Below are 26,630 nucleotides of genomic sequence, written 5' to 3'. Positions count from 1 at the left end.
CTAACTACCTTCCACTTTCCGAGTTAGTTAGCCTAGCTTGCTAGCTTCCATGTCTCCTAGTAACCCCGTCCCTCAAATGTCAGTCAACCGTTGCCGTGGAAAACGCCCATGCAGGGGGTTGAAACGTATACGCTGTTTACACAAATATCCTCTTTCTAAAAACTGAAAACTCTTGCAGTATCAGATTCAGAATCAGAAATACTTTTTTCTGATTCTGATACAGTACAGTAGGTCATGCTCATTACATTACAGCACATTTAAAGTCAACCTGAAATTTAAATTCTCACTTTTTGTGTACGGAAATCTAAACTGTAGAGATACTGCAAGAGTTTTCAGTTTCAAACTCTTGCAGTATCTCTACAGTTTAGATTTCCGTACACAAAAAGTGAGAATTTAAATTTCAGGTTGACTTTAAATGTGCTGTAATGTAATGAGCATGACCTACTGTACTGTTTAGACTGTTAGAAGAACACATTTAGCTTATGTAAAAGCCTCAGACGTGCAGAGAAAGAGTTAACATCTTGGCCCCAACGACTGGATTTTTACATGTTGTGTCATGCTCAGGCAGCCAAACCAGTTTCCGTACGGTCCCTTCAAATTGCAGTGTGCGGAAGCAGCGAGATTCACACAAAGGGAACTTCTCTCCCAGAGAGGCGGGAATAAACCAGGGTTTTAGCAACAGTAACTACAACAAGACCGGATGAAACTAGTTCAGGGATGTCCGTTTAACTTGGTGGTAACCTCAGAGAAGTTTTCACTTTGACAGAGAGGCAGAGCTGTGGCATTTTTATGGTTATATTTTATAAAAGAGGGGCGACTGCTCACTTTGCCATCCTGAAATGTGGGTTAATGTCTATCCCTTGTTTTTAAAGTAGGAATAAGAGCATATAGTTTAGTCCCTTTTCACTGTGTGCTGGTTTTAATGGCAGGAACATCGACTCATTGTGCAAAATACATTTTTGATGATGGAAAATGTGATTGTCAGAGCCCTTTTTCCATTTTGTGTGAACTCTGATTGTGAGGTGTATCTCACAAATGGAAGTGTTTTTCATCACCTTGGGCCTTCTGCTAAGTGGAGGGCGGTCACTTCATGACCAATCAGCCCTCGGGGTAACTACACTGTGGTGGCGAAGACAGGAAACCTCCCCAACACCTGGTAACACCTGGCAGCATCTGGTTTTTAGGAAACCAATTTGTGAGTCGGATGATTTACGAGGATTTCAGACGGCAGCTTGTTTTATTATGTTGTTGTTGTTGTTGTTGTTGTTGTTATTATATATTTTTTAACATGGATGTTTTACAAGTTGTGTCAACAAAACTGCCAGTCAAACGTTAACAATGTGCTCCCTGTAAATTCACTCCAATAAGAAAATATGATTAAGTATAAATAACTTTTTATTTAATTTTTTTAAATGACTTAATTAGGTGCTGAAGAGACAACACACCTAATAATTAATCTGCAGCTATTTATATAATTAATCATTTAAGTCACTTTTCAAGCAACATTCAATGGTTCTATGTTCTCAAATGTGCTGCTTTTCTTGCCTTACTTTATAATAAATTGAATATTTTGGGGTTTTGGACTCTGTCGGACAAAACAAAAGCTGCGATGGACGTTTTTCACTGTTTTTAGTGTTTTGTAGACCAAAACAATTAATTGATAATGAAAATAATCGTTAGCTGCAGCCCTACAAGGAATATGTATTCGTTTTTCCTAGTTTTTTGATCATGTTAACCACAGCACTCAAAAATAAAGTTTTTGTCACTTTCTTTTTCATTCCTCAGAGTACTAATATCTTTCTTTTTCTTTCTATTATGAGCTGACATTTGTCTCCCTTGATAACTTCTGTGTGTTGAACCGAAGACCTCATATTGAAGAATCTGTTAATCCTAATGGGGCTCTTTAATTACTGCACTGGAAAGGTCAACCAGTTAGGCCTGTATGACCTAAAGTGAATAAATGATCAAGATTTTAACCACTTTTAATTAAATAAAAATGTTTTGTCTACAACCCAAAGATATTCAGTTCACTCAGCACTGGCCCGCCCTATATGCTGAATACGCTGTCGTAGGGCCCCCCACTCAACGGGACTTTATTTCACCGGCAGAGTAATCACGAGGATAAAACGGTCAGGTCATTTAAGGGCAGCAGTAATACAGAACTGCCCCTGACATTATGCATGAATGAAGAGGAGATAAAAAATGTCACCTGCTCTCATGCTGCGTTCTGTCAACCGGTCGACAGGCACTGCCATCAACAGACAGCAGGCGTCACGCGTGTCTGTTAAATAAATACCTGACAAGCATCAACCTCGCAAAATGTACTGAATTAAAAAATATATGCTGAAATTCTTTTCATCTATAATACCGCAAATACAATTAACGGCATATATAAATGAACCATTCAGATTATTAGTGCAAGAATGATATCTATTACTATTTATTTTTATTTTTTGATTATTTTGAATTGTATGACTGCTGGCTGGGTTGTGTTGTTTTTCTGCCAACATGCCTGTCGCCAAGAGTTGTATCAGCAAAATTCTTATTGAACATCTATTATTATTATTATTATTATATCGAATGAGGGCATGTTCACTACAAATGTGTGTTTTGTGTATTATTGTCATGCAAGGATTATGCCCACTTTATAGATTGCAGGAATGTTCTTGCCACATTGTGGTAGTACAATATCAAAAGTTTTTATTTCATTGTTCTCGGCTCCAGGCAAAGGAAGGAGGGCCCCAAAGAAAAGAGCCGGGCCTGAGTTTACGATTCTCCTTCTGTTGAAGTCGCACTTTAGCTTTTTGTCCTCCCACCTCGCCTAAAACCGCTTGCTGTGTGCAGACTCTCAGTTTGAATGTCTGTCAAATTCCTGCCTGTTTATCAAACGCTTGTGACTAATACCATAGCTAACACCACCCGCCTGCTTGTGCAGAAAAGGTCTTGCGTGTGTGTGTTTCATCCGTGTGTTTGTGTGTGTGTGTGTGTTTTATGTTGTGCACCTTCTCACCTTGTGCTGTGAGCGTCGCTCTGTGGAGGCAGACATTCATTTTCTTGTGAGACAAAATGTTCTACAAATGATCAAGGCATCATTCATTAACAGCCTGCCAAAAGCCTGTTTTACCTGTCGTGGCTCAGACGTCCACAGCTGAGGCAGATGTATGTGTGTGTGTTTTGTCAGCGTAAGCTCGCCACCCACTCGGCCATTTACGTACGACCCCCTGAAGACCGATGACCTGACTGTTTACAGCCTCATGTGTGTGTCCTGGGCTTCATCTTGTGTCTGTAACAAGGACTGCTGCCCAATCAGTCAAATTATTGGGCTTAAATTTTTCCAACTGAAGCATTAGTGAAGGGCTCGGGCAAGCCGAGTTAAATTGGAGCTAACGAACAGTGACCTTGTGCGCACACACACACACTCACCTTTTCCCTCCCCAGGTGAGCTTTCGCGGCCTGCGGAGCCACTTCCTGGAAACTTGGTTGAGCAGCATTGATGTTGGCAACTCGGAAAGGTGAGCATCTGAGCGGGAATGACGAGGGGGGAAAAAACAGTGTGGGGGCCGGCAGGATTTGCCTCTGCTCACGTCAGCACAGAGACCCAGAATAGTGGAAGAAATTCTCCCTGCGGTGGCGACGCAGGACCGATGCCGGGGCTGGATGTCACATTATTTGGAGATGTTCTCATGACACATTGAGGGGGTGGAGAGCTCCTATACACACCGAGGATATATGTCATCTGCAGAGAAATGCCCCAACAAAACCTGCCTCTGTTAGACGGGGGCTGCTGATTCCCAGGGGGTCCTTTTTTATGATTGTGGGGAAAATGTGATGCGAGTTAAGCTGCTGGAGTTAGAGGTAAAAAAATAATAAAAAAAAGCTTTGGAAAAACGTCTGCCAGCCGGAAACCCTTAAAGGGTTATTGTGTGGGGGCGCTTTTCTGTGTGTGTGTGCAGCTGCGTGTGTGTATGTGTATGCAGAGCTGGCATTGCTTAATGGTTTGCACACGCAAAGCCCAATGTAGGGGTTGCCAGGGAAACAGAGCAGCATGAGCCTCGGTCTGCAGGTGCTGTTCCTTGTGTCCTACTGCTGGAACCTCCTACGAATGTGGAGGGAGGGCAGAGAGGGGTAAAAAGACGAAGGAGGGCAGAAAGGCATTCTGGGGGAAAAACTCAGGGAAAACTTGTAAAAGAAGAGCTGATACAGATGCACAGCAAACAGTAAAAACAAGGGAAAGTTTATTATTATGACCGTAACGTCGGACAAAGGTGGGATAAATGGAGACAAGACTAAAGCCTGGTTAAAGACGGAGACGGGGTTTAGACATGTAGCTCGTTTAGTTAATCTGAAGGTAATTTAACATGACAGTCAGATGCAGATTAAGACCGTCAGATTTACGTAAAGAGCAGCAGAACAGGATTTAATAGAAATGCACAGAAAGAAATTAAATGAGTGTCGCCTTCCAAGATTTCTGTATGTATCATCTCCATCATCTACTTTAAAAATCAGTTTCATAAACTTGGAGAGACAGTTTTAAGTTGTTGAGGAGATTCTTCTCATATCAGAAAAATAGTTACTTTGATAATCGATTAATCGTTTCAGTCTTTCACGCAAAAAATTGTAAAACAAAAAAACCCCAACTTGGTCGAATAGAACGAGATGTTTGAAGACGTCACTTTGGGCTGTGGGAAGTTTTTATGGGCACAAGACTAAACGATTAATCGATCAATTGTGAAAATAATCTGCCTTTTTAATTGAAAATAATGGTTGCAGCCAAAAAACAAAACAAACCCTCGTACAAACACACAGTAATAGTCTGACCAGCACTCCCTCTCTATATTTTCAATTCATTCATTCCATCTGTGCGGCTGAATTTATGAATATCCAGCAGAACTCTTTAGACACAGAATGTGAGCTAATAGGGATTAAACATGACGTCCTGTCATTTGGTGCTTGTGCATGCTGATGTTTAGAAAATAAGCAGCAGAATTCGCTTTCTAATTAATTAAAACATCAATGCGATAATGTATCAGTGCATTTGGAGTGCTTTGTTTTTTTTTTTTGTTTTTTTGCGATATCTTGAGGTTTTTTAATTTTTATTTTTGGTGTTTCCACTCTGCATTCCACGTCTGAAAAGGGCTGAAGTCGAGCACCTCTGCAGCCTCGCAGTAACCAGAGTCACACTCTGCTGTCAGAGACGGTTTGAGGGGAAAAGAAGAAATCGAGGCAACAATACTGTCAATTCAACCCGAGTACCTGGCAGAGCGCGGGGCAGTGAGGTGTGAAGTTTGACGGATAAAACCGGTGGAGGTTGCACTGTAACGGTCGCTGAATGTGTGGATGTCAGTTCAGATCGTGTGGGGAAAGCCGCCGTTTCCCCTCAGGTCCTTCGAGCGACAAACCTGGAGGTACATTCAGACATTCCTAGCTGGTTCCACTGTGAATCCCCCTCTCTGCTCGTCATCCTTTTTCCAGTCAGCGTCCGTCTGGTCCAGTCACATCATGCATTGATTCATAAGGCCGTTTGGAGATCTGCTGACTCTTGACTTCCCTTTATATATGTTTACGAACACTCTATTAGTATTAATGGGAGCAGTTTGCTGCAGTGACATAATATTTAATAATTAATTCAATGTCAGCGACTTAATTCTGCTCTCGGCGTCTGGGACATTAACCCTGATGTATTTTCTGCAGTGATTACACACATACTGAATGCAGTATGTGTATAATCAGTTTGTCAGTCTTCAGGAGACCTTGTCTTTGACTCAGAGCGACAAGTCGTCTGCTGCCGTGCCCACCAGATGTTGAGGTGGAGGAGATGGCAGATGGGTGAGAAGGCAGAGGTTTTCTTAAGGTCAGGCCGTGGGCTGTATTTATCAACACTGACACTTGCTGTTTCTCTGCTGCGTGGGACGTCTGCCATCATCACTGCAGCGTACCGGCCAACCAGAGCACAGCTGTGTGCTTCTCAGAGAGTCACATGCATGAGGCAGGAGAATGACTAACTATTGGGCCTCATGGGAACAGAAGCTGTTGCTCTGCTTACAGGCGATTTACTGAAGCGACCCCCTCCTTCCACAACACATCTGTCAGAAAACGTGTCAATTTGCTTTCTTAAAAATCTCCACGCAACAATTCTCTGCTCCATTAGAGATTATCCCATTGCCTCGCCTCACTGGGCCTCCCTCCTAAACACTTAGTGATCTGTGGAGAGTGAAGAAGCTCAGAGGGGAAATTTTAAGAGGGCTGTACATTTAGCAGCACAACAAGCAATTTGAAATGAGAGAAAATTGCAGCAAGTCTTGTGTGGTGTGCAGTGAAGGATATTCTGTACTGAGTTTGTTGATACAGAACTGCTGAGACAATAGTTTCTGATGGTGGTGCTACTGAAACATCTCGCCTGCTTTTACTTAAAAACAAGATATGTGTTAGTTAGTGAATTTTAGACATGTTGCTAAGCGTTTTTCCCCCCACCCGCTTTGGACAGAACAAGGCTAGCTGTTTCCCGCCGCTTCTATATGCTAAGCTAAGCTAACCACGTCATGACTCCAGATCTGTACTCAACCTACATTTTCTGCTTTTACTTACAAAATGTCATTAGAAAGCTTTGGGCTGGGCTGAAATGTTTTTACACTAGTGCTAATGCTATACCGAGTTTCAGTACTGATACCGAAATGATACTTTGACAACAACATTGCCAAATACAAGAAACCAAATAATTGTACAAACACTCCACAATTATTGTATTTCAGGGGAAAACTGAGTCTGTACTGTGTATAAAACTGCACAAAAGGTCTGTGCAGTGGTTCACAATCCATGTACATACATACATTCTCCGACTACAGGCCAGCGGTTATCATGCAGGCTACGGGACACACTGTGTATCCCATTGTATAAGCAAAGAGGTTACAGGTGCAGCATTTTTGTACCATAAACCAAACAAATCTTGAACCTTCACTTGATATTTTTTAAATTTTATTTTATAAACTTTGTTTTATTTAGTAATCAGTTAATTGTTTTGTCTGTAAAATGTCCGAAAATAGTGAACAACACTCATCATACCATCTTCAAATGTAAGATTTTCAGATGTATTGACCAACAATCCAAAACTCAAATATAATCAATTTTCAATGTTATAAAACTGAGAAAAGCAGCAAATCCTCACATTAGAGAAGCTGGAACCAGTTTCTGTCGATTGACTAATTGATTAATCAATTATAATACACTGTTTTTCTCAAATGTTAAATGTTGTCCTAACACAAGCAGTTGTACAAGAACCTAAATAAAATACAGCCTAAAACTGGCAGAATTTAAATTAAGTCATGAACTATCTGGTCAAAGAATAAGACTATCTCAACAAGACTATGAATTTAATTAGCTGGTTCTTGGCAGTTTTGGATAGTTGCTGCGAACGAGTCCTGATCCTGCTCCGCTTTGCAACGTGGCCTCCCTTCTTGTTCTACATAAACTGTAGATGTTCACTCACAGTCTGCAGACACACACCAGCTTCAGTAGTCAGTCAGCAGAAAGCAGGATGCTGAATAATGGAGCTGAAAGCTATATAACTCGACTGTGGGCGTTTTACAGAAATCAGTGGACCCTTCGCATGTCAGCGAACAGGTTCCCTCTGTAGGGCCTCTTATTAAACCCCCCCCCCAAAAAACCAAGGGGCCCTGCGTCATATTACGAAAGCCTGTTCATTCATAAACTCGACTCGACTGTTTTGATCGTTTCCTCGCTGCTTGTGTCGGCCAGTTGCCTTCGGCAGGAAATATGTTGTTTCGTCTGTGTGGTTTGTGCGTTTGTAAGGTATCGACTGGGCGAGGATGCGGAGGAGGGGTGGGAGGAAGTGAGTGTTGTATGACCTGAAGTGTCTCAGTGTGTGTGTGTGTGTGTGTGTGTGTGTGTGTGTGTGTGTGTATGGGGTTGGGGAGGGGAGGGGGGTTTGTTCTTGGCTGCCCAGACACAGTGGACTCCAGCGGGTCAATGGCGAAAGATTGAAAGCCATCAAACAGTATGTGAGTCATCGGGAATGATGAGCGGGGTCAGCAAGGTCGGGTCAATACTTTAAAGAGACACACACAGTCGACGGCCGATACTGTATATGCACACACACACACACACACACACACGGACATATTCAGAGCGAGGTCAGGAGGTTGTCGGCCATCCTCGGCTTGTTGCAGGAGTGCAGACAGCACTGACAGGTGGCAGACAGGTGTGAGAAGTTGATGCATCGTCCAAGTAACGCTGTCTACAGCTAGTTTGCAAAAGCAAATATGTTTTGAAGGAAACATAATGCTGACTGGATTATGTTTTATATTAACATAATGAGACACTGACAATGGATTTAATCTGTTTTCCTCCAAAATATCCGATCTCTCGATGCAGCATCCTCTCGTAGTGACGACAGCATTACCTTTATGGTTATGTTTGGGCCCGCAGCACTTGGTTAAGGTTAGTGAAAGATGGTGGTCTCGGTGTACATAAATGTAGCGCTTCATTCACTCAAAAACGACGTTGCCTCTCAACACAATCCATGCAGCCGAACAACTGGGAAAAGAGAGTCTTATTCAATGACCTGCATGCATCTGCAGAATCACACACTGAAGCCTTGCAGCTCCTGATAAGTAAAACAATCCTCTGCTGCACAAAATATCTCTTGTTCAGAAGCTGATTTAGCAGCTTGACCTGTTGCACTACAGTTAATAAGGCATTTCTGTCTGTCGTCAGTAATGTTCTCTGCCATTAGCAATTTTTAGAAGAAACAGATTTATGGACTAAATTCACGTACAAGAGTTAAGTAAGAAGCGTCAACAAAACAGCTGGAACAAACTACAAAAACATGCAAGCAGCACGCCGAATTTTATAAAAAGATAAACTACAGTAGCCTAATGTAACTTAATCAAGTGCTGTGGATGTAACGTTACCTTCAGGCGGTTATCTTTCGTGTTGCTATCAGAAGGAATGAGTAACCTTAAGTTTCAGGATTAATGTCGACAGTCAAATATATAAATCTCGACGTCCGCTAAAGAAACATCACAACGTTAACCGCTGCTTTAGCTGCTCCTCTCAAGCTAAACCCAGACAGTGAACAGTATTTTAAAATCAAATCAATCTTTATATTTCACATTGATCATTATACAAGTACGATGTGTAGTGAAATGCTACGGTGAGAGCTTGGAAATGACAACTAACTAACTTTAATCATCTTTTAATTGGTTCATCCATCCATTTTCTGCCTCTTATCTGGGTCCAGGTCTATTCATTTAATTATATTAGTTATATACTGCTGGGAAGTACTGAAGAAAAGTGATATAATAAGTTATAATAAATTATTCTAAGCCATTTCATTCCTACTGGTTTTCCATCTTGATATTTTGGCCGGTATGAAACAGGGGTTACATTTCATTCTATGTGGTATTAAAAAGCTCTTAAAAGTCTTGAATGTAACTTGGTGAACCCGCAGAAACCCTGATTGTCTGATGAAGGCTTTACACTGGAAACTCGTGCTTGACTCCCCTCAGCGGGGTCACGCGGTCACGTCAAGCTTCCCATGGAGCGACTGCATCAAGCCGGCTGTCGGGTCAGTTGACCGTAGAAATGGCTTTTTTTTTTTTTTTTGGTTTGTTTTTGGTTTGTTTTTAAATGGAAAAAGCCACTCGGCCGTGCAGAAGCAGCAGCGCTGTGTTTCTGCAGGCACGGACAAAGATAAATGCCTCCGAGAAAGACTCGAGGAGAGGGTGCAAAGGAAAATGAAAAGGGGGCAAAGCAGCGGTCTAACGGGGGGAAGAGATGGGAAGATGGCAGGGCGCCAGAGTTAAGGGTGTGAAAGAGAGGGAGAGTGATGTCGGGCTGAAAGAGCGATGGGGACAAACGTAAAGAGGGTTAATAGGGAGGTTGTGAAAATATGTGTAAGAGGGAGGAGGAGGAGGAGGAGGAAGGGGTGCCTGCCTGCTGGAAAAGCTTCATCCTCTTGCGTAACACGGGCTATCTCTTCCTTTTAGCCGCTGTTGCCATGGGGAGAGATACTGGGAGGAGGAGGGAGAGATACTGGGAGGAGGGGGGAGAGATACTGGGAGGAGGAGGGAGAGATACTGGGAGGAGGAGGGAGAGATACTGGGAGGAGGAGGGGGTCTGAGCCTCGATGCCTCACGGGTGGGAGAGACTCTGGGCTGCAACTTCCCTCATCTAACGGCGGATGAGGAAGACCTGGGGGGAAAAGGGTGATTTAAAATAAATAAATTAATAAATAATAATAAAAAAAATCATCTGGTTATATTTTTAGACCTCGCATTCCGCGTGATTTCACTCAAAGCACTAAGCAAGGCTGCCGGCCACCCCCAAACACATTTTTTAAAATAAAAAAGAAGGAAGCTGCTGCTGCTGCCATGTGAAACTGTGCGAGAGAGTCAGAAGGTGTGTGTGTGTGTGTGTGTGTGTGTGTGTGTGTGGGAGCCTGCAGGGCGTCGATGTGTGACTCAGTCTCTGGTTCAGGTGTGCCTTGTAAAATGAAATCCAGGCATTGTTTGTAACCGCGATTTTATTTTTCATGCGAAGGGCATGACTAACGGCAGTGTGTGTGTGTGTGCAGGTGTTGCTGCAGTGTGTGTGTGTGTGTGTGTGTGTGTGTGTTATCAGCATCAGTGTTGATATTAACAGATAATTAATTGATGAGACAATCAACAGAAAATGAATCAACAGACATTTTGATGACTGTTTAAAGGGACTCTTCAACATTTTAGAGAAATACGCACTTTTCTTTCTGAGAGATAGATGAGAAGATCAAAACGACTCTCATCTCTGTCCCTTTAAATGTAAATCAACAGCCGGAGGTGCTTAGCTTAGCTTAGCATAAAGACTAGAAACAGCAGTGTAATTAACACTTATCTCCTTTTGTTTAATTCACACACAGAAATGTAATGTGATTTAGTTGCATGCTGTAAGTGTGTAACAGTGACTTCCTGGAGTCAGGAAGAAAGCAAGTAAGCGAATTTCCCAAAATGTAAAAACTATTTCTTTAATCATTTTAAGTCATTTTATTGATTTAAAAAAAAACAAAACAAACAGTCACTGTTTCCAGCTTCTCAAATGTGAGGATTTGCAGCTTTTTACCGTTTGATATAATTTGGTATCATTCACACTTTAATAAACTAAACCCCTTTTTAAAGGCAGCACACACAAGCTGCGTCCAAACACCAGCACTGTTGTTAATGTTGATGCACATCGACTCCTCCATCTTTTTCCTGCACCGGCCCACAGCAACTCGTCACAGAAGCAGACATTTTAGTCACGTCCACTCCTCGCATCGCGCTCCTGTTCACTGACATCCTTTTCTTGTCTGTTCTGCACACCTGGTGTGTGTGTGCTGCAGGTGTCAGCTGACGTACGTGACACAGTGTGGTGTTTGTTGCACTTGAATCAATTTAAGTGAAGAGGAGAAAAAAAATTGATCAAGAGTTTAATCATTTATACCAAAGTTTCCATCCTTCTTTACTATCTGTGGTTATACTGTTGGCAATGTTGTTAATTTATGTTAGTGGATTTCTATTGATTTGCATCAATATAATGAAGTACTTTGATTTTTCAGGGGTTTAATTGGCCGAATTACCTGAAAACAAACATCCTCATCTGGCTGTTTTATCTGTGAACAGTTTCTGTGTTCAATTTTTATATTTGAAGATTTTATCTACAGTCAGTGGCCACTTTATTTATTTATTTTTTATACCTGTACAATCTATTGCAATTCAATGCAACAGCTCTGCCATGAATTCTACTTTTACGAAGTTTATAACGTTCACTTTTTGCTGACATTGTCGGAAATGTTGTAAATTCAGTTTCATTACAGAGGTCACAGTTAAAGGTGGTGTTGTAGTGGACTGCATTATATCGAGAGGTGTGTCAAATGAGTTGTCCTTCCCATTTACATACAGGAGGGGGGCAGAACACCTCTGAATATCATGCAGTCCAGTGCAACACCAACACTAACTATGACCTCGGAAGTAGACTGCTGCATTTCTTCGTGTTTTGGACAATTTGAACTGGAGAAGTTTTATAGACTTGCAGATTAATTGAGAAATAAATTTGCAGATTAAGCAATAGTGAAAAGTAAAATCAATCATGACTTGCATTCGCACTCGGTCTCTCTTCCCTGTGTGTTGATGTGGAGGCGGTGCTGCGTTCAGGTACAGGTTAACCCTGTACGTCACACACCTTTTTCAGCGGCTTCATTAATCCTGCCGCGTGCACCGCGTCCTACACCAATAGGATCAATGCACAGAGGGATAGATGAGTATTTATAGCCTCTGCGGGGGGGGACGTGGGAGGTTGCACGCCACAAGTAGGTTAGCTGCTAATCTGATGTTGACAATGTGTATGTGAGCGAGTTGCAGAGGAATTAGAGACCTGTGCTGTTTTTTGTTTTTTTTTTTTTATAAAAAGAAAAAGAGCAGTGCTTCTTCGGTTCGGGGAAGTCAGCGCTCAGGCAGGCAGGGAGGGCTTTCCCTGATTTAGAGTAGGGATTTAAAAAAAATAAGGAAGAAGATGAGGAGGGAGGAGGAGAAGGAGCACAAAGGCAGGCGGGGAGGAGAAAGAAGAGCGGCTGCTACACTGACAGTGGAGAAACCAACCAGGCAGAAGTGAAAGCACAGAAACACAGCTGTGTGTCAGTGTGTGAGGACGGACGGACGGACGGACAGACAGACGCTCGGCTTTCCGCTCTGCTGTGGCATTTCAGCTTTTTTTTTTTTTTTTTTTTGTTTGTTTGGGTAGGGGGGGAGGAGGGGGGTGAGACAGAGAGAGGCACAGGAATGTCAGCGGTTATTGGTTGGGAAAGTGTCTGTCTGGGTCGGGGAAAGTCAGGTGTTCACCCGTAAGCGTGTCTGACTCCGGGAGGGAAAACCAGCCGGCAGCTACTCTCTGAGAAAGTGTCGACTTTCTTTGGTACGCTTCTCCCTCCTAACAGGTACTGTGCAGTGCTGCGAGAGCTCGTCTCTGTGCCGATCAGTTTGTGTTTTATTCCTCGCTGCAGGCTTTTGTTTCAGTGTTGGTTTCATTGTGTCTTTTTTTTTTAATCTTCCTCATTTTCTCTTTCTCTTTTGTCATTACATCATTTCGTTTCTGCTTAATTTTGCTGAAGTTTTGTAATCGTTCCGCTGCCCACCTCTGTTTGTTTTAGTGTTGCTTCATGGGGGCTTGATCCTGCTGTGATGGGAAAAATTCATTATATTATTTTGATCATTGATTAATCTGCCGATTATGTCCTTGATTAATGGTGATTATGGTCTGTAAAGTCAGAAAATAGTGAAAAACAATCAGTCTCCTTGAAGCTCAAGGTGACATCTGCAGATTGCTTCTTTTTTTTTTTTTTTGTCCAACCAACAGTCCAAAACTTGTTTACACACAGACACATTAATTTATTCATAATGTAATGTAAGATGAGCAAGAGCAGAAAATCCTCACATTTGAGAAGCTGGAACCATGAAATGTTTGGCATTTTTGCTTGAAAAACGATAATCAGAATAGTTACAGATTCAATTTTCTGTGAATCCACTAATTGTTTCAGCTGTACTTAAGAATCTGAATTTCATAAAGTAAACAAGTTTCTGAAGAGCTTTTCATCATTAAAATGTGATTATTACATTCCACACCAGCCAACAAATTTCCCACTGCCCATCTGTCGTCTTTCCTATTTGCATCTCTTCTGAGTAACAACAATGCCGGTCAAGGGGTTAACGTCTCCGGCTGCTCATTGACCCCCCAGCACTAACTAGCGCTGGTCTGCGGCGGCGGGCTCGTCCTCCTCGTCCAGGCAGCAGCAGCAGCCGGCATACAACATGAGCAGGAGGACGGGATAAGCCTGTGGACTGAGCTGTTGGTGTTATGCAACAGTCCAGAGATAAGAGCAGAGCTGAACTTAGACACTTCTTCTTCTTCTTCTTCTTCCACACACCATGAGATCATCAGACTCACTTAGCTCCCCTCGCTCTCCCCCGCTGGGCGACTTCATGTAGGAATACATGTACCTGTTACAGAGAAGAAACATGCACTGTTGCATGCACTCATGCCTTCTGCAAACATCCTTTTGTTAATAGCGTTTCCTTTAGTCTTTTCTGCTGTAATTTCATTACGCTCTTTTAAATGCATCATCATCTTATTAGCTCTCCTGGAAACATCCACCTCAGCAGCGGCCTCAGTTGATCCACCGGTGTTGCAGGATTTCCTGTTTGCCGCATTTACTCACTAAGTGTGTTTCCATTCACCTGTGGAAACGCCAGAAATTTGAACAAGTCAAAATATCACAGGTTTTTACACTTGGTGGAAAAGTTGATGTATCAATTTAAAAACAAAAGTGCAATGGAAACAGACTCATGCATCATGACGCACATGAAGCATGTGACTTAAACGTCCATTGAAGAGACAAAAGCATCAGATCTGTGTGGAGCGATGAGGAGGCCGTAACTTTCCTCAAATTAAAACATGAAACAAATATAAGTGTAATGTTTCCTTCACGTTTTCCACATTGTTTTCCGTCATTTGAGGTTTGAATGGCGCTCTTTTAATTACATCATCTCGTTGCGCTCTCTTCTTCTGCAGTGGTTTAATGGCACCGACTGGAGAATTAGCGCCACCAGCTGTTTATTTTGATGAACCAACTCCGAATATTTACATAACAGTAGTGGAAACTGACATTAATTCTCATTTTCTTTTGTCAGTTTTCTGGAAATTTGATTAAAATGTGTGCTACATTTGGATGGAAACTATTATCGTGGAGAAAAAGGATATTGTTAGTTGAGCTGCAGCAATTAGTTGATTAATCAAGATGGACAGAACATTTTATCTGCAGCTAGTTTGATAATTAATAGTTTGAGTAATTTTTTAAGCAAAAATGCCAAAAATGTGATGGTTCCAGCTTCTTGAATATGAAAATATGCTGCTTTTGCTTGTCTTACATTTGCGTAAATCAAATATCTTTTGGTTGGTTTTTGGTTTTAGACTGTTGTTCAAACAAAACAAGCCATTTGAAGAGGTGACCTTGGGCTCTAATGGGCGTTTTTCACTGTTTTCTGGTGTTTTATTGGTCAAATGATTAGCTGACATAGATGTGATCAGAGCAGTTTGGTTTTATGAGACACGGACATGATGTTGGTTTCCACATCCTTGTACTGCATTTAAACTCTGATGTGACAGAAACGGAGGAGAGGGGAGTGGGCAGTGGATGCAGGAAAGAGACAGGGAGAGGGAGTAAATGGGAAATGGGGGGGAGTAAAAGAGGGTGATGATTATGGAAAGAGGGAGGAGATTGGGAAGACAAGGTGGGGAAATTGAGGATTGAGAAAATGAGAGGAGGAGGAGGAACATAAAAAGACAGTGAGGGAACGCCATGTCGCTCGTGCTCGGTGTGGTTATGTAACGTTACCTCCTGCCTACTGCTGATGGCAGAGGAAAGCACAGAGTAACAGCAGTGAATGGTGTGGAGGTGGATGGCAACAACACCACCACAGAGGAAGAAGCAGCAGCGTTTGACATCAGAACCATATCAAAGGTCAAAAGCTGCTTTTACCTTCCTGTAATTCCCAGAATTCAACCTGCTACAGGTGATATGTGTTGTTTGCCAGTTGTTAATTGATTAGCTGATCACCAGAGACATAATCTGCATCTATTTTGATAATCGATTAATTCTTCAAGTCATTTTTCAAGAGACTGTCCAAAATGTGATGGTTCCAGCTTCTTAAATATGAGAATTTGCTGCTTTAGCTTGTCTTAGTTTATCGTAAATTAAATATCTTTGAGTCATACACAGGGCTGTCTGTGGTGGCCACTGTCGAGACATGTCCCTCTGTGTTTACTTGCAGGACCAGCCATGTATATGTCAGAGCGCGTATGTGCTAAATGAGCTATAAAAGCAGATGGTTATCTGGAGGCAGCCACAAAGAGAGAAACCAGAGAGCCTCAGAGCAGCTGCAGGAAAGTCCTGTGGGAGTCTATAGAGACAACTACTGGTCTCTCTGGGCGAGCCGATAGCACAGTGCAACAACACACTGCAACAACGCACTGCAACAACGCACTGCAACAACGCACTGCAACAACGCACTGCAACAACACACTGTATGGTAACACACTGCAACAACACAGTGCAACAACGCACTGCAACAACACACTGCAACAACACACTGTATGGCAGAAACACACTAACAACACACTGCAACAACACACTGCAACAACACAGTGTAACAACGCACTGCAACAACGCACTGCAACAACGCACTGCAACAACGCACTGCAACAACGCACTGCAACAACGCACTGCAACAACGCACTGTATGGTAACACACTGCAACAACGCACTGCAACAACGCACTGCAACAACGCACTGCAACAACACACTGTATGGTAACACACTGCAACAACACAGTGCAACAACGCACTGCAACAACACACTGTATGGCAGAAACACACTGCAACAACACAGTGTAACAACGCACTGCAACAACGCACTGCAACAACGCACTGCAACAACGCACTGCAACAACGCACTGCAACAACACACTGTATGGTAACACACTGCAACAACACAGTGCAACAACGCACTGCAACAACACACTGTATGGCAGAAACACACTAACAACACACTGCAACAACACAGTGTAACAACAGACTGCAACAACACACTGCAACAACATACTGTATGGTAACACACTGCAACAACACACTGCAACAACACACTGCAACAACATACTGTATGGTAACACACTGCAACAACACACTGCAACAACACACTGTATGGCAGAAACACACTAACAACACACTGCAACAACACACTGTATGGTAACACACTGCAACAACACACTGCACCAACACACTGTATGGCAGAAACACACTAACAACACACTGCAACAACACACTGTATGGCAGAAACACACTAACAACACACTGCAACAACACACTGCAACAACGCACTGCAACAACGCACTGCAACAACACACTGCAACAACATACTGTATGGTAACACACTGCAACAACACACTGCAACAACACACTGTATGGCAGAAACACACTAACAACACACTGCAACAACACACTGTATGGTAACACACTGCAACAACACACTGCAACAACACACTGCAACAACACACTGTATGGCAGAAACACACTAACAACACACTGCAACAACACACTGTATGGTAGCACACTGCAACAACACACTGCAACAACACACTGCAACAATATACTGTATGGTAACACACTGCAACAACACACTGTATGGTAACACACTGCAACAACGCACTGTAACAACGCACTGCAACAACGCACTGCAACAACACACTGCAACAACATACTGTATGGTAACACACTGCAACAACACACTGTAACAACACACTGCAACAACACACTGCAACAACATACTGTATGGTAACACACTGCAACAACACACTGCAACAACACACTGTATGGCAGAAACACACTAACAACACACTGCAACAACACACTGTATGGCAGAAACACACTTAACAACACACTGCAACAACACACTGCAACAATACACTGTATGGTAACACACTGCAACAACACACTGTATGGTAACACACTGCAACAACACACTGTAACAACACACTGCAACAACACAGTGTAACAACACACTGTATGGCAACAACACACTGCAACAACACACTGCAACAACACACTGTATGGTAACACACTGCAACAACACACTGTAACAACACACTGCAACAACACAGTGTAACAACACACTATATGGCAACAACACACTGTATGGTAACACACTGCAACAACACAGTGTAACAACACACTGCAACAACACACTGCAACAACACAGTGTAACAACACACTGTATGGCAACAACACACTGCAACAACACACTAACAACACAGTGTATTGCAGAAACACACTGTAACAACACACTGTATGGCAACAACACACTGTATCAGAATCAGAAATACTTTATTGATCCCCGAGGAGAAACTCTTTTGCTACAGCTGCTCACTGTCACGTCAGTGCACACAGGAAGAGAAGTACTAGGCAAAAAAATATAATACACTATAATACAGGTCAGATAATAACTTAAGTACCAAGTGAGTATAAGTATAAAATAAAATAAGTGTGAAGCACAAAGTGGGTTTACCGGTTGATGATAAGCTTCATTTGGTGATCTGAGAGAATCTTTATGCGTTTTTATTTAATTGTTTTGGTGACATTTTTCCACTAAATGTGCTGTGATGTGTTTGTGCTGCATTTCCCAGAGGTCTCCCGTCAGCCAAACATTGCAGCAGGTGCAGTGAAGTCCTTTTTTATTTGGATTTTCTGTTGACAATGTTCGAGTGTCATTGGTGGCTATCGCTGCTCATGTTCTTCCTTTATTTTCAAAACAAACTGCTATTAGTGTGAAGCCCATCACTTCCTTTGCCTCCACAGAAGTTTTGCTGGTTAAAACAACGATTTTACCTATGAGGATCCGCTTACTCATCAGGAGGAGTACAACTCAACCTGTGAAAACAGCTGTACAATGTATTTTGTGGTTGTGGAGGAGCTTTTGAAAGTTAACCTTGATGATGTCATAGTGATGTCATCTGGGTTATCTCGGCTTGGGCTTGGAGACTGAAGATTTAAAACAGCAGGCCTGTACATCCTGGGTATGTGGAGTTGTGAAAGATGAAGGATCATTTGGTCTATAAAATGCCAAAATTGGCATTTTTGTTTAAAAACAGCTGCTGTTTGACGAATCAATTTATTATTTCAGCTCTAAACTGGTTACAGCCTGAAATTAGAATTCTATCCAAGACAAGTTTAAATTAAATAATTTCCATCCAACACTTACAGCGATCACAACAGCTCATTAACATCTCAGCTCCTCCCCTGAGGGGTGAGCAGGGGGAGGCAGCGGATGGAGGAGAGTGTGATGGCGGACAGACGAGCCTCGTTTTGCAATATAAACAGGAGAAAGGAGGAAGAGAATGAGTGAAAGACGGCCAAGACACAGAAGCTAAGCCTGAGCAGGATCCCTGCTGTTTTGTAACATGATCAATGACCTCGCATACCTTTAGATCCTTATTTCCTGTATAGGCTCACCGCCTTTTGTTACACTCGCTGCCTCTCGCTGTACTCAGCCTCATAAGCTCCAGATCTAATTAAGAGTTGTCTCTTTTCCTAGAAAGCTCAGCGGCTGTAATAGTCTCTCCTCCCGTAGCGAGGATGGTGCTGTGATTAGATTTAGAGATACGAGAGCAACATCTGTTAACCGGATTAAACTTATTGGCCAAAATTGTGTTGGATTCCTCTGATTGGACTCGCAGTTGTGTCAGTGCTGTTTCTGATGGGAAGTGGTCACTTCTCTGGAATTTGTGACGAATTCGCCAAAGGTGGCGCTCGGTGGTTGGACTTGGAGGTGGAAGAATGATTCAGATCCTTTACTTAAGTAAAAGCACCAATACTTTGATGTAAAATACTCCATTACAAGTAAAAGTCTTCCAAGTCCAACTCAAGTAAATGTACCAAAGTATAATCACTGCATCAAAAGTAAAAGTATCAAATGTACTTGTTCTGCAGTAAAATGTCCCCTGGGACTGATATATTAGGTTGTTAATACTGATTCATCAATGCATAAGTAGCATTTTACTGTTGTAGCTGTTCGAGGTGGAGCTAGTTATAACAACCTTTACTGTATATACAGTTTAGTCCAGCGGTTCCCAACCTAGGGGTCGGCCCCGCCAAAGGGTCACAAGATAAATCTGAGGGGTTCTGAGATAACGGAAGAAAAAACTAAAGTTCTGCTACACAAATCTGTTTTTAAATTTTTGGAATTATCTCTTATCTTTGGTTTTTGTAAAATATTGGATAATTTGAAGATATTTAAATGAAACCATGTGAGAAGTTTAGAGGTGATATGTCTCTTTCAGCAACTCGTAGACATCTGAAATGTGACAAGGGGCTCCAACTACACACAGCTTTTTTTAAAAGAGGTCACATGCCAAAAATGTTGTGAGCCACTGGTTTAATCTTTAACAATACATTTATATTTAAAAGCTTAACATATGTTTTTCTCTGTAAAATCTTAATTTGAAAAGCAACTATTTACAACAGAAATGTAGTGGAGTAGAAGTTATAAGTACGAGTAACTCAAAATTGTACTTAAGCAAATGGCCATAAGTGACCATGCTGGTTTCAGACTGCAGTTTGACATTTTGCTTCTGATAAAAGTTGAAGCCTTTTGCCAAAACATCTGAATGTGGCCTTTATGTGCGGCTGAATGCAGTTCTGATCGCGACTGAGCATCAAAGTTTTGAGAGAAAGCCGTGTGAAAAGAAGGTTATGATGGGGGCTTTCTGAATAGAGAAAAAGATGTCTAACTCTGCGATTGAGCTTTGTTATTCATGGGCTCTCCCTACGTGGTTTTGGATTGTTTTCAGTTTGGTAATCAGAGTATGAAGGGGGTCAGCGTGGGCGTCTGGTTGTATGCAGAGAGGATAGGAAATTTTTGGCAGTCAGTTCAATTCAAGCTGAAGGACTGATTATGTGTGTGTTTGCAGACATCTTTAACCTAATGGACACCCAGCACACACAGAGGGCAGGGTATTAGAGGTTACTAGCTGGATTACTTCATTCAGGCTCTGTTGCATTATCACCAGCTCAGCTGTCATTAACTCAGATGTTCCCACAGGGATGAGGCGGTGTGTCCTCCACTGCTCTCCACACTTTCTGCTAACACACACACACAAACAGGGAAGTGTTTGCGGAGTGATCCCTCTTTATGTCATTTTTAAGAACAGTAGAGATTCTGCGCTAAGCCACCTGAGTGAGTCAGTGCTTATTTTTGCTTTCAACCCGCCAACACCAACTTTATGCTGTTGCTTTGGCCGACCAAATTACAGAGCACGATGTTGATGCTGGAGTTTCTGCCTGTCAAGTATTTATCTTCTGTACACCGGCAGTGACACGGCAAAAAGCGTTTGGTCACACTGTTTGTTGTCCCTGGCCTGGGTAAATATTTATCTCATTTTCTCAACCTCTTTTTGCGGCCAAGCTGTAAAACCCTCAGAATTCCCCATAATGACTAATCCAAAAATAAAGCAGAGGGAGCTTCCTCTTTGTTCCTAGCCAGAGCACAGTACAGTGAGGTGAAACAGGCGTCAGTCAGGGAGACGCTTTTGTCATTTAACACCCGGCTCGGTTGTCAGCCTGCCTGCCCTGAGCGGGGTGAATCCCCTCGTTTTTTTAAATATCGACCTGGTCCCTTTTAAAAGCTCACAGTGACCTGAAGGCTGTATCAGCCAGTCAGTGTCAACATCTCTCTGTCAGTCACTGTTTACCAGGCGGCTCTGTTACTCTTTAAGAGCTTCAACTGAGTGGCACAATTTAATGTTGACTTTAAAAATTCTCACAAGATCCTGCAGTTTTCACGGCCACTTCCAGACTCTTGGTTTTGCGCCCACACACAGCCTCGAATGTCTCTTTTTTTTTTTTTTTTTGGAGTTAAAAAGAAAAACAATATTGTTGCTGGGTGTCTCCGTTTTCCATGGGTTTCCTCAGTTAAGATAAAGAACAGCAGCGGTTTGCTGTTTTTAAGGCACGACAAGGGAAACTTTATTTGTATAGGATTTCATGTGCTTTATGGTAAATCAAATCAATTCAGATCAAATTACGTTTAAATTTATTTTCCAAAGAAGAAATGTCTTGCTTATTGTGTTACTTGGATGTTTGAGCTTCACTGTGCAGAGTTTGACACGAGAATGCTGTTTTCATTTTAATCTACCGAAGGAGGAAAGTTTCTCTGAGCTCACCTTTTAAATGATTTTGTGTCATCACAACTAGTTTGGAGGCCAGTTGTGGGCAACTTACTGCAACTAACGATTATTTTCATTATTGATTAATCTACCCATTATTTTCTCAATTACTCAGTTGTTTGTTTTGGCAATAAAATTTTAAAAAAAAATAGTGAAAAATGGCCATTACATTTTTGCATTGTCCAAAGGGGTGTGTTCAAATTCCTTGTTTTATATGTTTTATCAGTCCAAAACCCGAAAACATTCAGTTTACCATCAAATATGAGGAAGAAAAGCATCAAACCCTCACATTTGAGAAGCTGGAACCAGCAACTGCTTTTTTGAAACAATTAATCATCATCAAAATAGTTGCCAATTTATTTTGTGTCAATCGACTTAATTGTTTCAGCTCTAATACACAAGTGTGATGTGGAAACTTGAAGCCTCCGGTGCTCAAACACTGAGTTACCCTTTCAGTGAAGTAGGAGACGGGTTGTGTTGAGTAGTTAAACCTTTGAAACCAAAAATATTTGCATATTCATAGATTCAGTTATTTTTTTCCATTGAGGAAAGAGTATATGTAAGAATTAACAAGCTAATTGACCTTTTTTTTGTGGAAAAACCATATCAGTCACAAGTTATTATTCAAAGCAGATTATTTTTATGTCTTCAACTATGTGTGGAGGGATCTTTAAATGTTGTCTAAACACATGCATACCTGCTAAAACTGCTTTTCAATCGGGACATATCTGATCTAAGAATTAAGTAAACAAGATCATGAATCTGACCAGACATTCAATGCCAAGTGAAGTGCTTTTAAAACATGTCTGAAGGGAATCTTAAAGGAGACTAAAGGCAAACCAATTATTGAGAAGGAACAGACAAAGAAAAATGGTAAACACCTCAGTTTCTTTCTCAGCGAGCTGTTGGGCAACCAGCAGTTGGCAGGGCAGATTAAATTCCTCCCCCTCCGACACAAACAGAGGGAGGGAGAGCGAGAGAAGGATCCCCTGGAGGGTGCCAAAGCCGGTTTAAGTGACGTCACCCAGCCTGCTCTGTTTGGGCAGGCCCTCCCCCCCTCTTCCTGGGCCTTACAGGAATTCCCCTCCTCGTCACATTATTCTGAGGAAACCGCTGGCAACGCCCCGCACCACTGCAGAGCCACAGCTGATAGGGCGGAAACACAGACTTGTGACTGCTTGTGTTGACACAGGAGTATGTATGTGCACTTGTTCTTTCTCGAGCAGCCTTTTGTTCCCGAACAAAAGGAGCTTCTGAGTGTTTGTTCCATGAAACATCAGCAGAGTCCCGGGTAAGAAGTAAACATTTTGTCCTATAAACTATTGTGAAACACTCAGAACAAGTTCACACGGAGAGTTGCTGCATAATCTTCAGTTATAAAGTAACTGCTTTGCCGTGTGCTGAATGAGATTTTAGTGTGTCAGCGGTGAGATTGAGGTCAGATATGTGTGAAGCTGCAGTTTTTTGTGGTGGGTTTTTGACTTTTACTAAAAGCCACCGTCCACAGCAACATCTCCACTCTCGTCAAACTGAATGCGACGGCGCTTGTCAAAGTGAACGACACAGACAGGAAGCAGTCAATGTGCTGTCACTCAACCGTGGCGCCACAGTAACCAACAACAAGTGGGCAGAGGGACGGTCGAGCCTGAGGGATCCGGGGTGTTGTTGAAAGTGTTGTTTTGTTTTGTTTTCTGCTGTTATGTACAGATCTTTCAACTGACGGCAGCGCTGCTTTCAGTTTTGATCTGACAGGCCCTGCAGGACGCCAGGCTGCTCTATAGAAAACAGACTAATGTGTAAGTCCTGGCTTTAATTTGTGATGATAAAGTTAGATTTTTATTATTAGCAGTTACTGTAAGTTATCCATTCTCAGAGACTGTGTGGCAAACTTCTCAAATAAATGTTGTATCTATTAAGTTCTTAGTCTTTGAGCATAGAAGCATTGCAACCTCAGACAGTGTTTGTTAATTAACAGGGCTGCAACTACAAAATGGTGGAAACTGCCCATCAAGATTTCTCAGAGCTCAAGGTGACTTCTTTTATAAGGAGTAGTTTGACATTTTGGGAATTGAGCTTATTCATTTTCTTGCTGAGAGTTGCATGTCTGCACAGTAAATATGTTTTTGGAGCCAGCAGGCGCTTAGCGTAACATAAACACTGAAAACGGGGCAATAGCTAGCCTGGCTCTGTCAAAAGGTAACAAAATCCACCTACCAGCACCTCTAAAGCTCACTAACACGTTATGTCTTGTTTGTTGACTATTTCTTGGCCGGGATTCTACAGGATATAACTGAATCAAGAAATAGTCGGACACATTACGAGTAGAATGGTGAATTGTAATTTTTACTCTTCGGTATTTGTACGGATTAAACAAACAAACAAGACATAACATGTTAATTAGTAAGCTTTAGAGTCTTTATACTAAGCTAAGCTAATTTTCTGCTGGCTGTAGCTTCATATTTAGCGTACAGAGATGAGTATCGATCTTGTCATCTAACTGTCGCAAGAACGCAAATAAATGTATTTCCCAAAATGTTAAACTATTCCTTTAAAATCGCTTGTTTTGTTGGACGGACATTCCAGACCACAGAGAGATTCAGTTTAACGGAGACTGAAAGTTCAGTCTTGACATTGGAAACAGTAGTTGGCAAAACAATCTCACCATAAGGTCCATTCAGTAGCTGTTGCTGGAGCATTTGATCATATCACACAGTCTTCCTCAGCAAATGGAATTACCCAGTTGTCATAGAATAGATAGTAATGGTAAAAAAAAAAATAGAAAAACAAAACATAAATTTTTCTGAAAGCTCCAGAACAGCTTTTATTATATAATACAAAAACACCCAGCAAAGTTTACATTTCATTGTCATTTTTGCTTCAAATATGAGATTCAAACAATGGATTCATAAATTTTCTGTCAATCAACTAAACAGATTATACTCCTTTCAGCTCTAAATAACTAGTAAATATTAGTAAATACATTTCTTTTAACGTCTGAGCTGCACGTGACCCCCCTCCCTCCGCCTCCTTCTTTCTCGGCTAATGCACAGAGCTCACTGTACTGTGTGAAAAATTTGTTTTCGCACTGAAACGAATGAAACGCGCTTCCTGTCCCACAAGGCCCGTCAAGAAGCCGTTTGACGACACACCGGCCATCAGTCGCTGAGCTCAGTGAGTTCTGTGTCATAGCCCTCACAACCCAGGGGGGAACTCGAGACGCTGACTGGATGAAGTTTGACGTGCAGCTTGTTTTACTTCCACTTTTTTTTTTTTTTGCCTCTGCAAAGAAAGAAGTGGGTGTTTGTGTACAGTCGACTGTTTCACGTCTTATCTGAATCAGTTAGTCTCAAACACTAACAGAAATCAGAAGTGAAAAGTTGCTCAGAGGTCAGTTAGAACTTTTTATAGGACAGTATCTGTTTATTAGCGCTGAAACGATTAGTCAACAATCTTTGGATTATTAGTCAGACAGAACAAGCACTTTGAAGACGTCACCTTGGGTTCTGGGAAATTGTGTTGCATTGCAATTGCATTTTTTACTTTTTCTGACACTTTACAGACTTATTCAGTGCTTCTCAACATTTTTGGCTTGTGACCCCTTAAAGGTCCAGTGTGCAACATTTAGGAGGAGCTATTGACAGAAATGATATAATATTTATAAGGATGTTTTCATTAGTGTATAATCACCTGAAAATAAGAATCGTGTTTTCGTTACCTTAGAATGAGCCGTTTATATCTACAGAGGGAGCAGGTCCCCTTCCACGGAGGCCGCCATGTTTCTACAGTAGCCCAGAACGGACAAACCAATCACTGGCTCTAGAGAGGGCCGTTTGCGAGTTTCGCGGCCACCGTAGTTTCTCCTACACGCTTGGAAGGGGAGGGTGAGGCGAGCGGTATTCAAATGGTTGCAAACTGCAATTTTACCGCTAGATGCCACTAAATCCTACACACTGGACCTTTTTAAAGCAAACCAATGTCTACTTGTGACCTCTCATGATCGGTTGCATATGTCTACCAATTGTGACGTGTTTAACTTAAGAGTGTGTTTTATCCCGTCTTTTGTTTGAATCATTTTTAAAAGGCAAGAAATGGTAAAATGACCAAGTAATTTGTACGGGGAAAAGCAAAGATTAGAGGAAAGTCTAAATTAGATTTGTGTGTAGTCAATATGTTTTCCCCAGGTTGGGAACCACTGGGGTAAATGAAAAGTCAATTAATTGAAAAACGACTTAAGAGATTTCTAATAGATAATTGTTAGTTGCAGATTCTATTCTTAATTTTCGTTGGCAGCTTGTGATTTATTTTACTACCGTCTTTACAGCCTTCACACTTTCCATGATTTGTGACTGCGAGGGAAGGAAATCATTATTTAGTGTTTCTTGGCTCTTCTTTTCTGTATTGTGTTTGGAGTCTGGCTCTTTCTTGTCTATTTTGGTGCAGGCAGATTTTTTGGGGAAGGTTATATGTGTGCGTGTTCTGAAAAAGATGGAAGAGGTAATATTCACGTTCATGTCCGCCTGCACCATTAAACCCCCTGCACACACACACACACACACACGCACACTTTTCTACCCACCCGGTAGATTTCTCGTTATATCAATTTTTCACAAGGGTGCCCACGCAGTCCCAATAATCAGTGGCCTCCAGTCTGCTGCTTCTTCCACCTACAGTTTCCTGCGGGGGCAGCAGTACTGTACAGATACCGCACCAAACCACTGTCTTTGTCAGTGTGTGTGCTGAGGGGAGAGTGTGATCAATATTTCTTTTGTTGACAGGTTGTTTGCAGCTTCATGAATTGTTACGAGGATGGAGTAATAACTTGTCCTCTAATTATTA

The 26,630-nt window shown here is 41.9% G+C and overlaps 1 protein-coding gene across 11 annotated transcripts in view; it reads left to right on the top strand.

Annotated features, from left to right (window-relative positions):
• hivep1 (HIVEP zinc finger 1) overlaps nt 1-26,630 on the top strand; it is a 59,987-nt gene that overhangs the window by 11,625 nt on the left and 21,732 nt on the right. Inside the window, exon 1 of one of the 11 annotated variants that reach the window (XM_044172918.1) lies at nt 3,479-3,512. The exons of 7 other annotated variants lie outside the window; for them this stretch is intronic. In XM_044172918.1, coding sequence (XP_044028853.1) covers nt 3,494-3,512 — 19 coding nt within the window. In that variant the 5' untranslated portion in view covers nt 3,479-3,493. Of the gene's footprint in view, nt 1-3,478; nt 3,513-12,184; nt 12,962-22,932; nt 23,591-26,630 lie in introns of those variants that run through there. 3 more of the 11 variants (XM_044172922.1, XM_044172921.1, XM_044172920.1) reach the window with 3 other exon arrangements.

Source organism: Siniperca chuatsi, linkage group LG17, assembly GCF_020085105.1.
Source record: "Siniperca chuatsi isolate FFG_IHB_CAS linkage group LG17, ASM2008510v1, whole genome shotgun sequence".
Lineage (NCBI taxonomy): Eukaryota > Metazoa > Chordata > Actinopteri > Centrarchiformes > Sinipercidae > Siniperca > Siniperca chuatsi.
The sequence above is the reverse complement of the archived record's forward strand: the minus strand, read 5'-3'. Positions and strand labels throughout refer to the sequence as shown.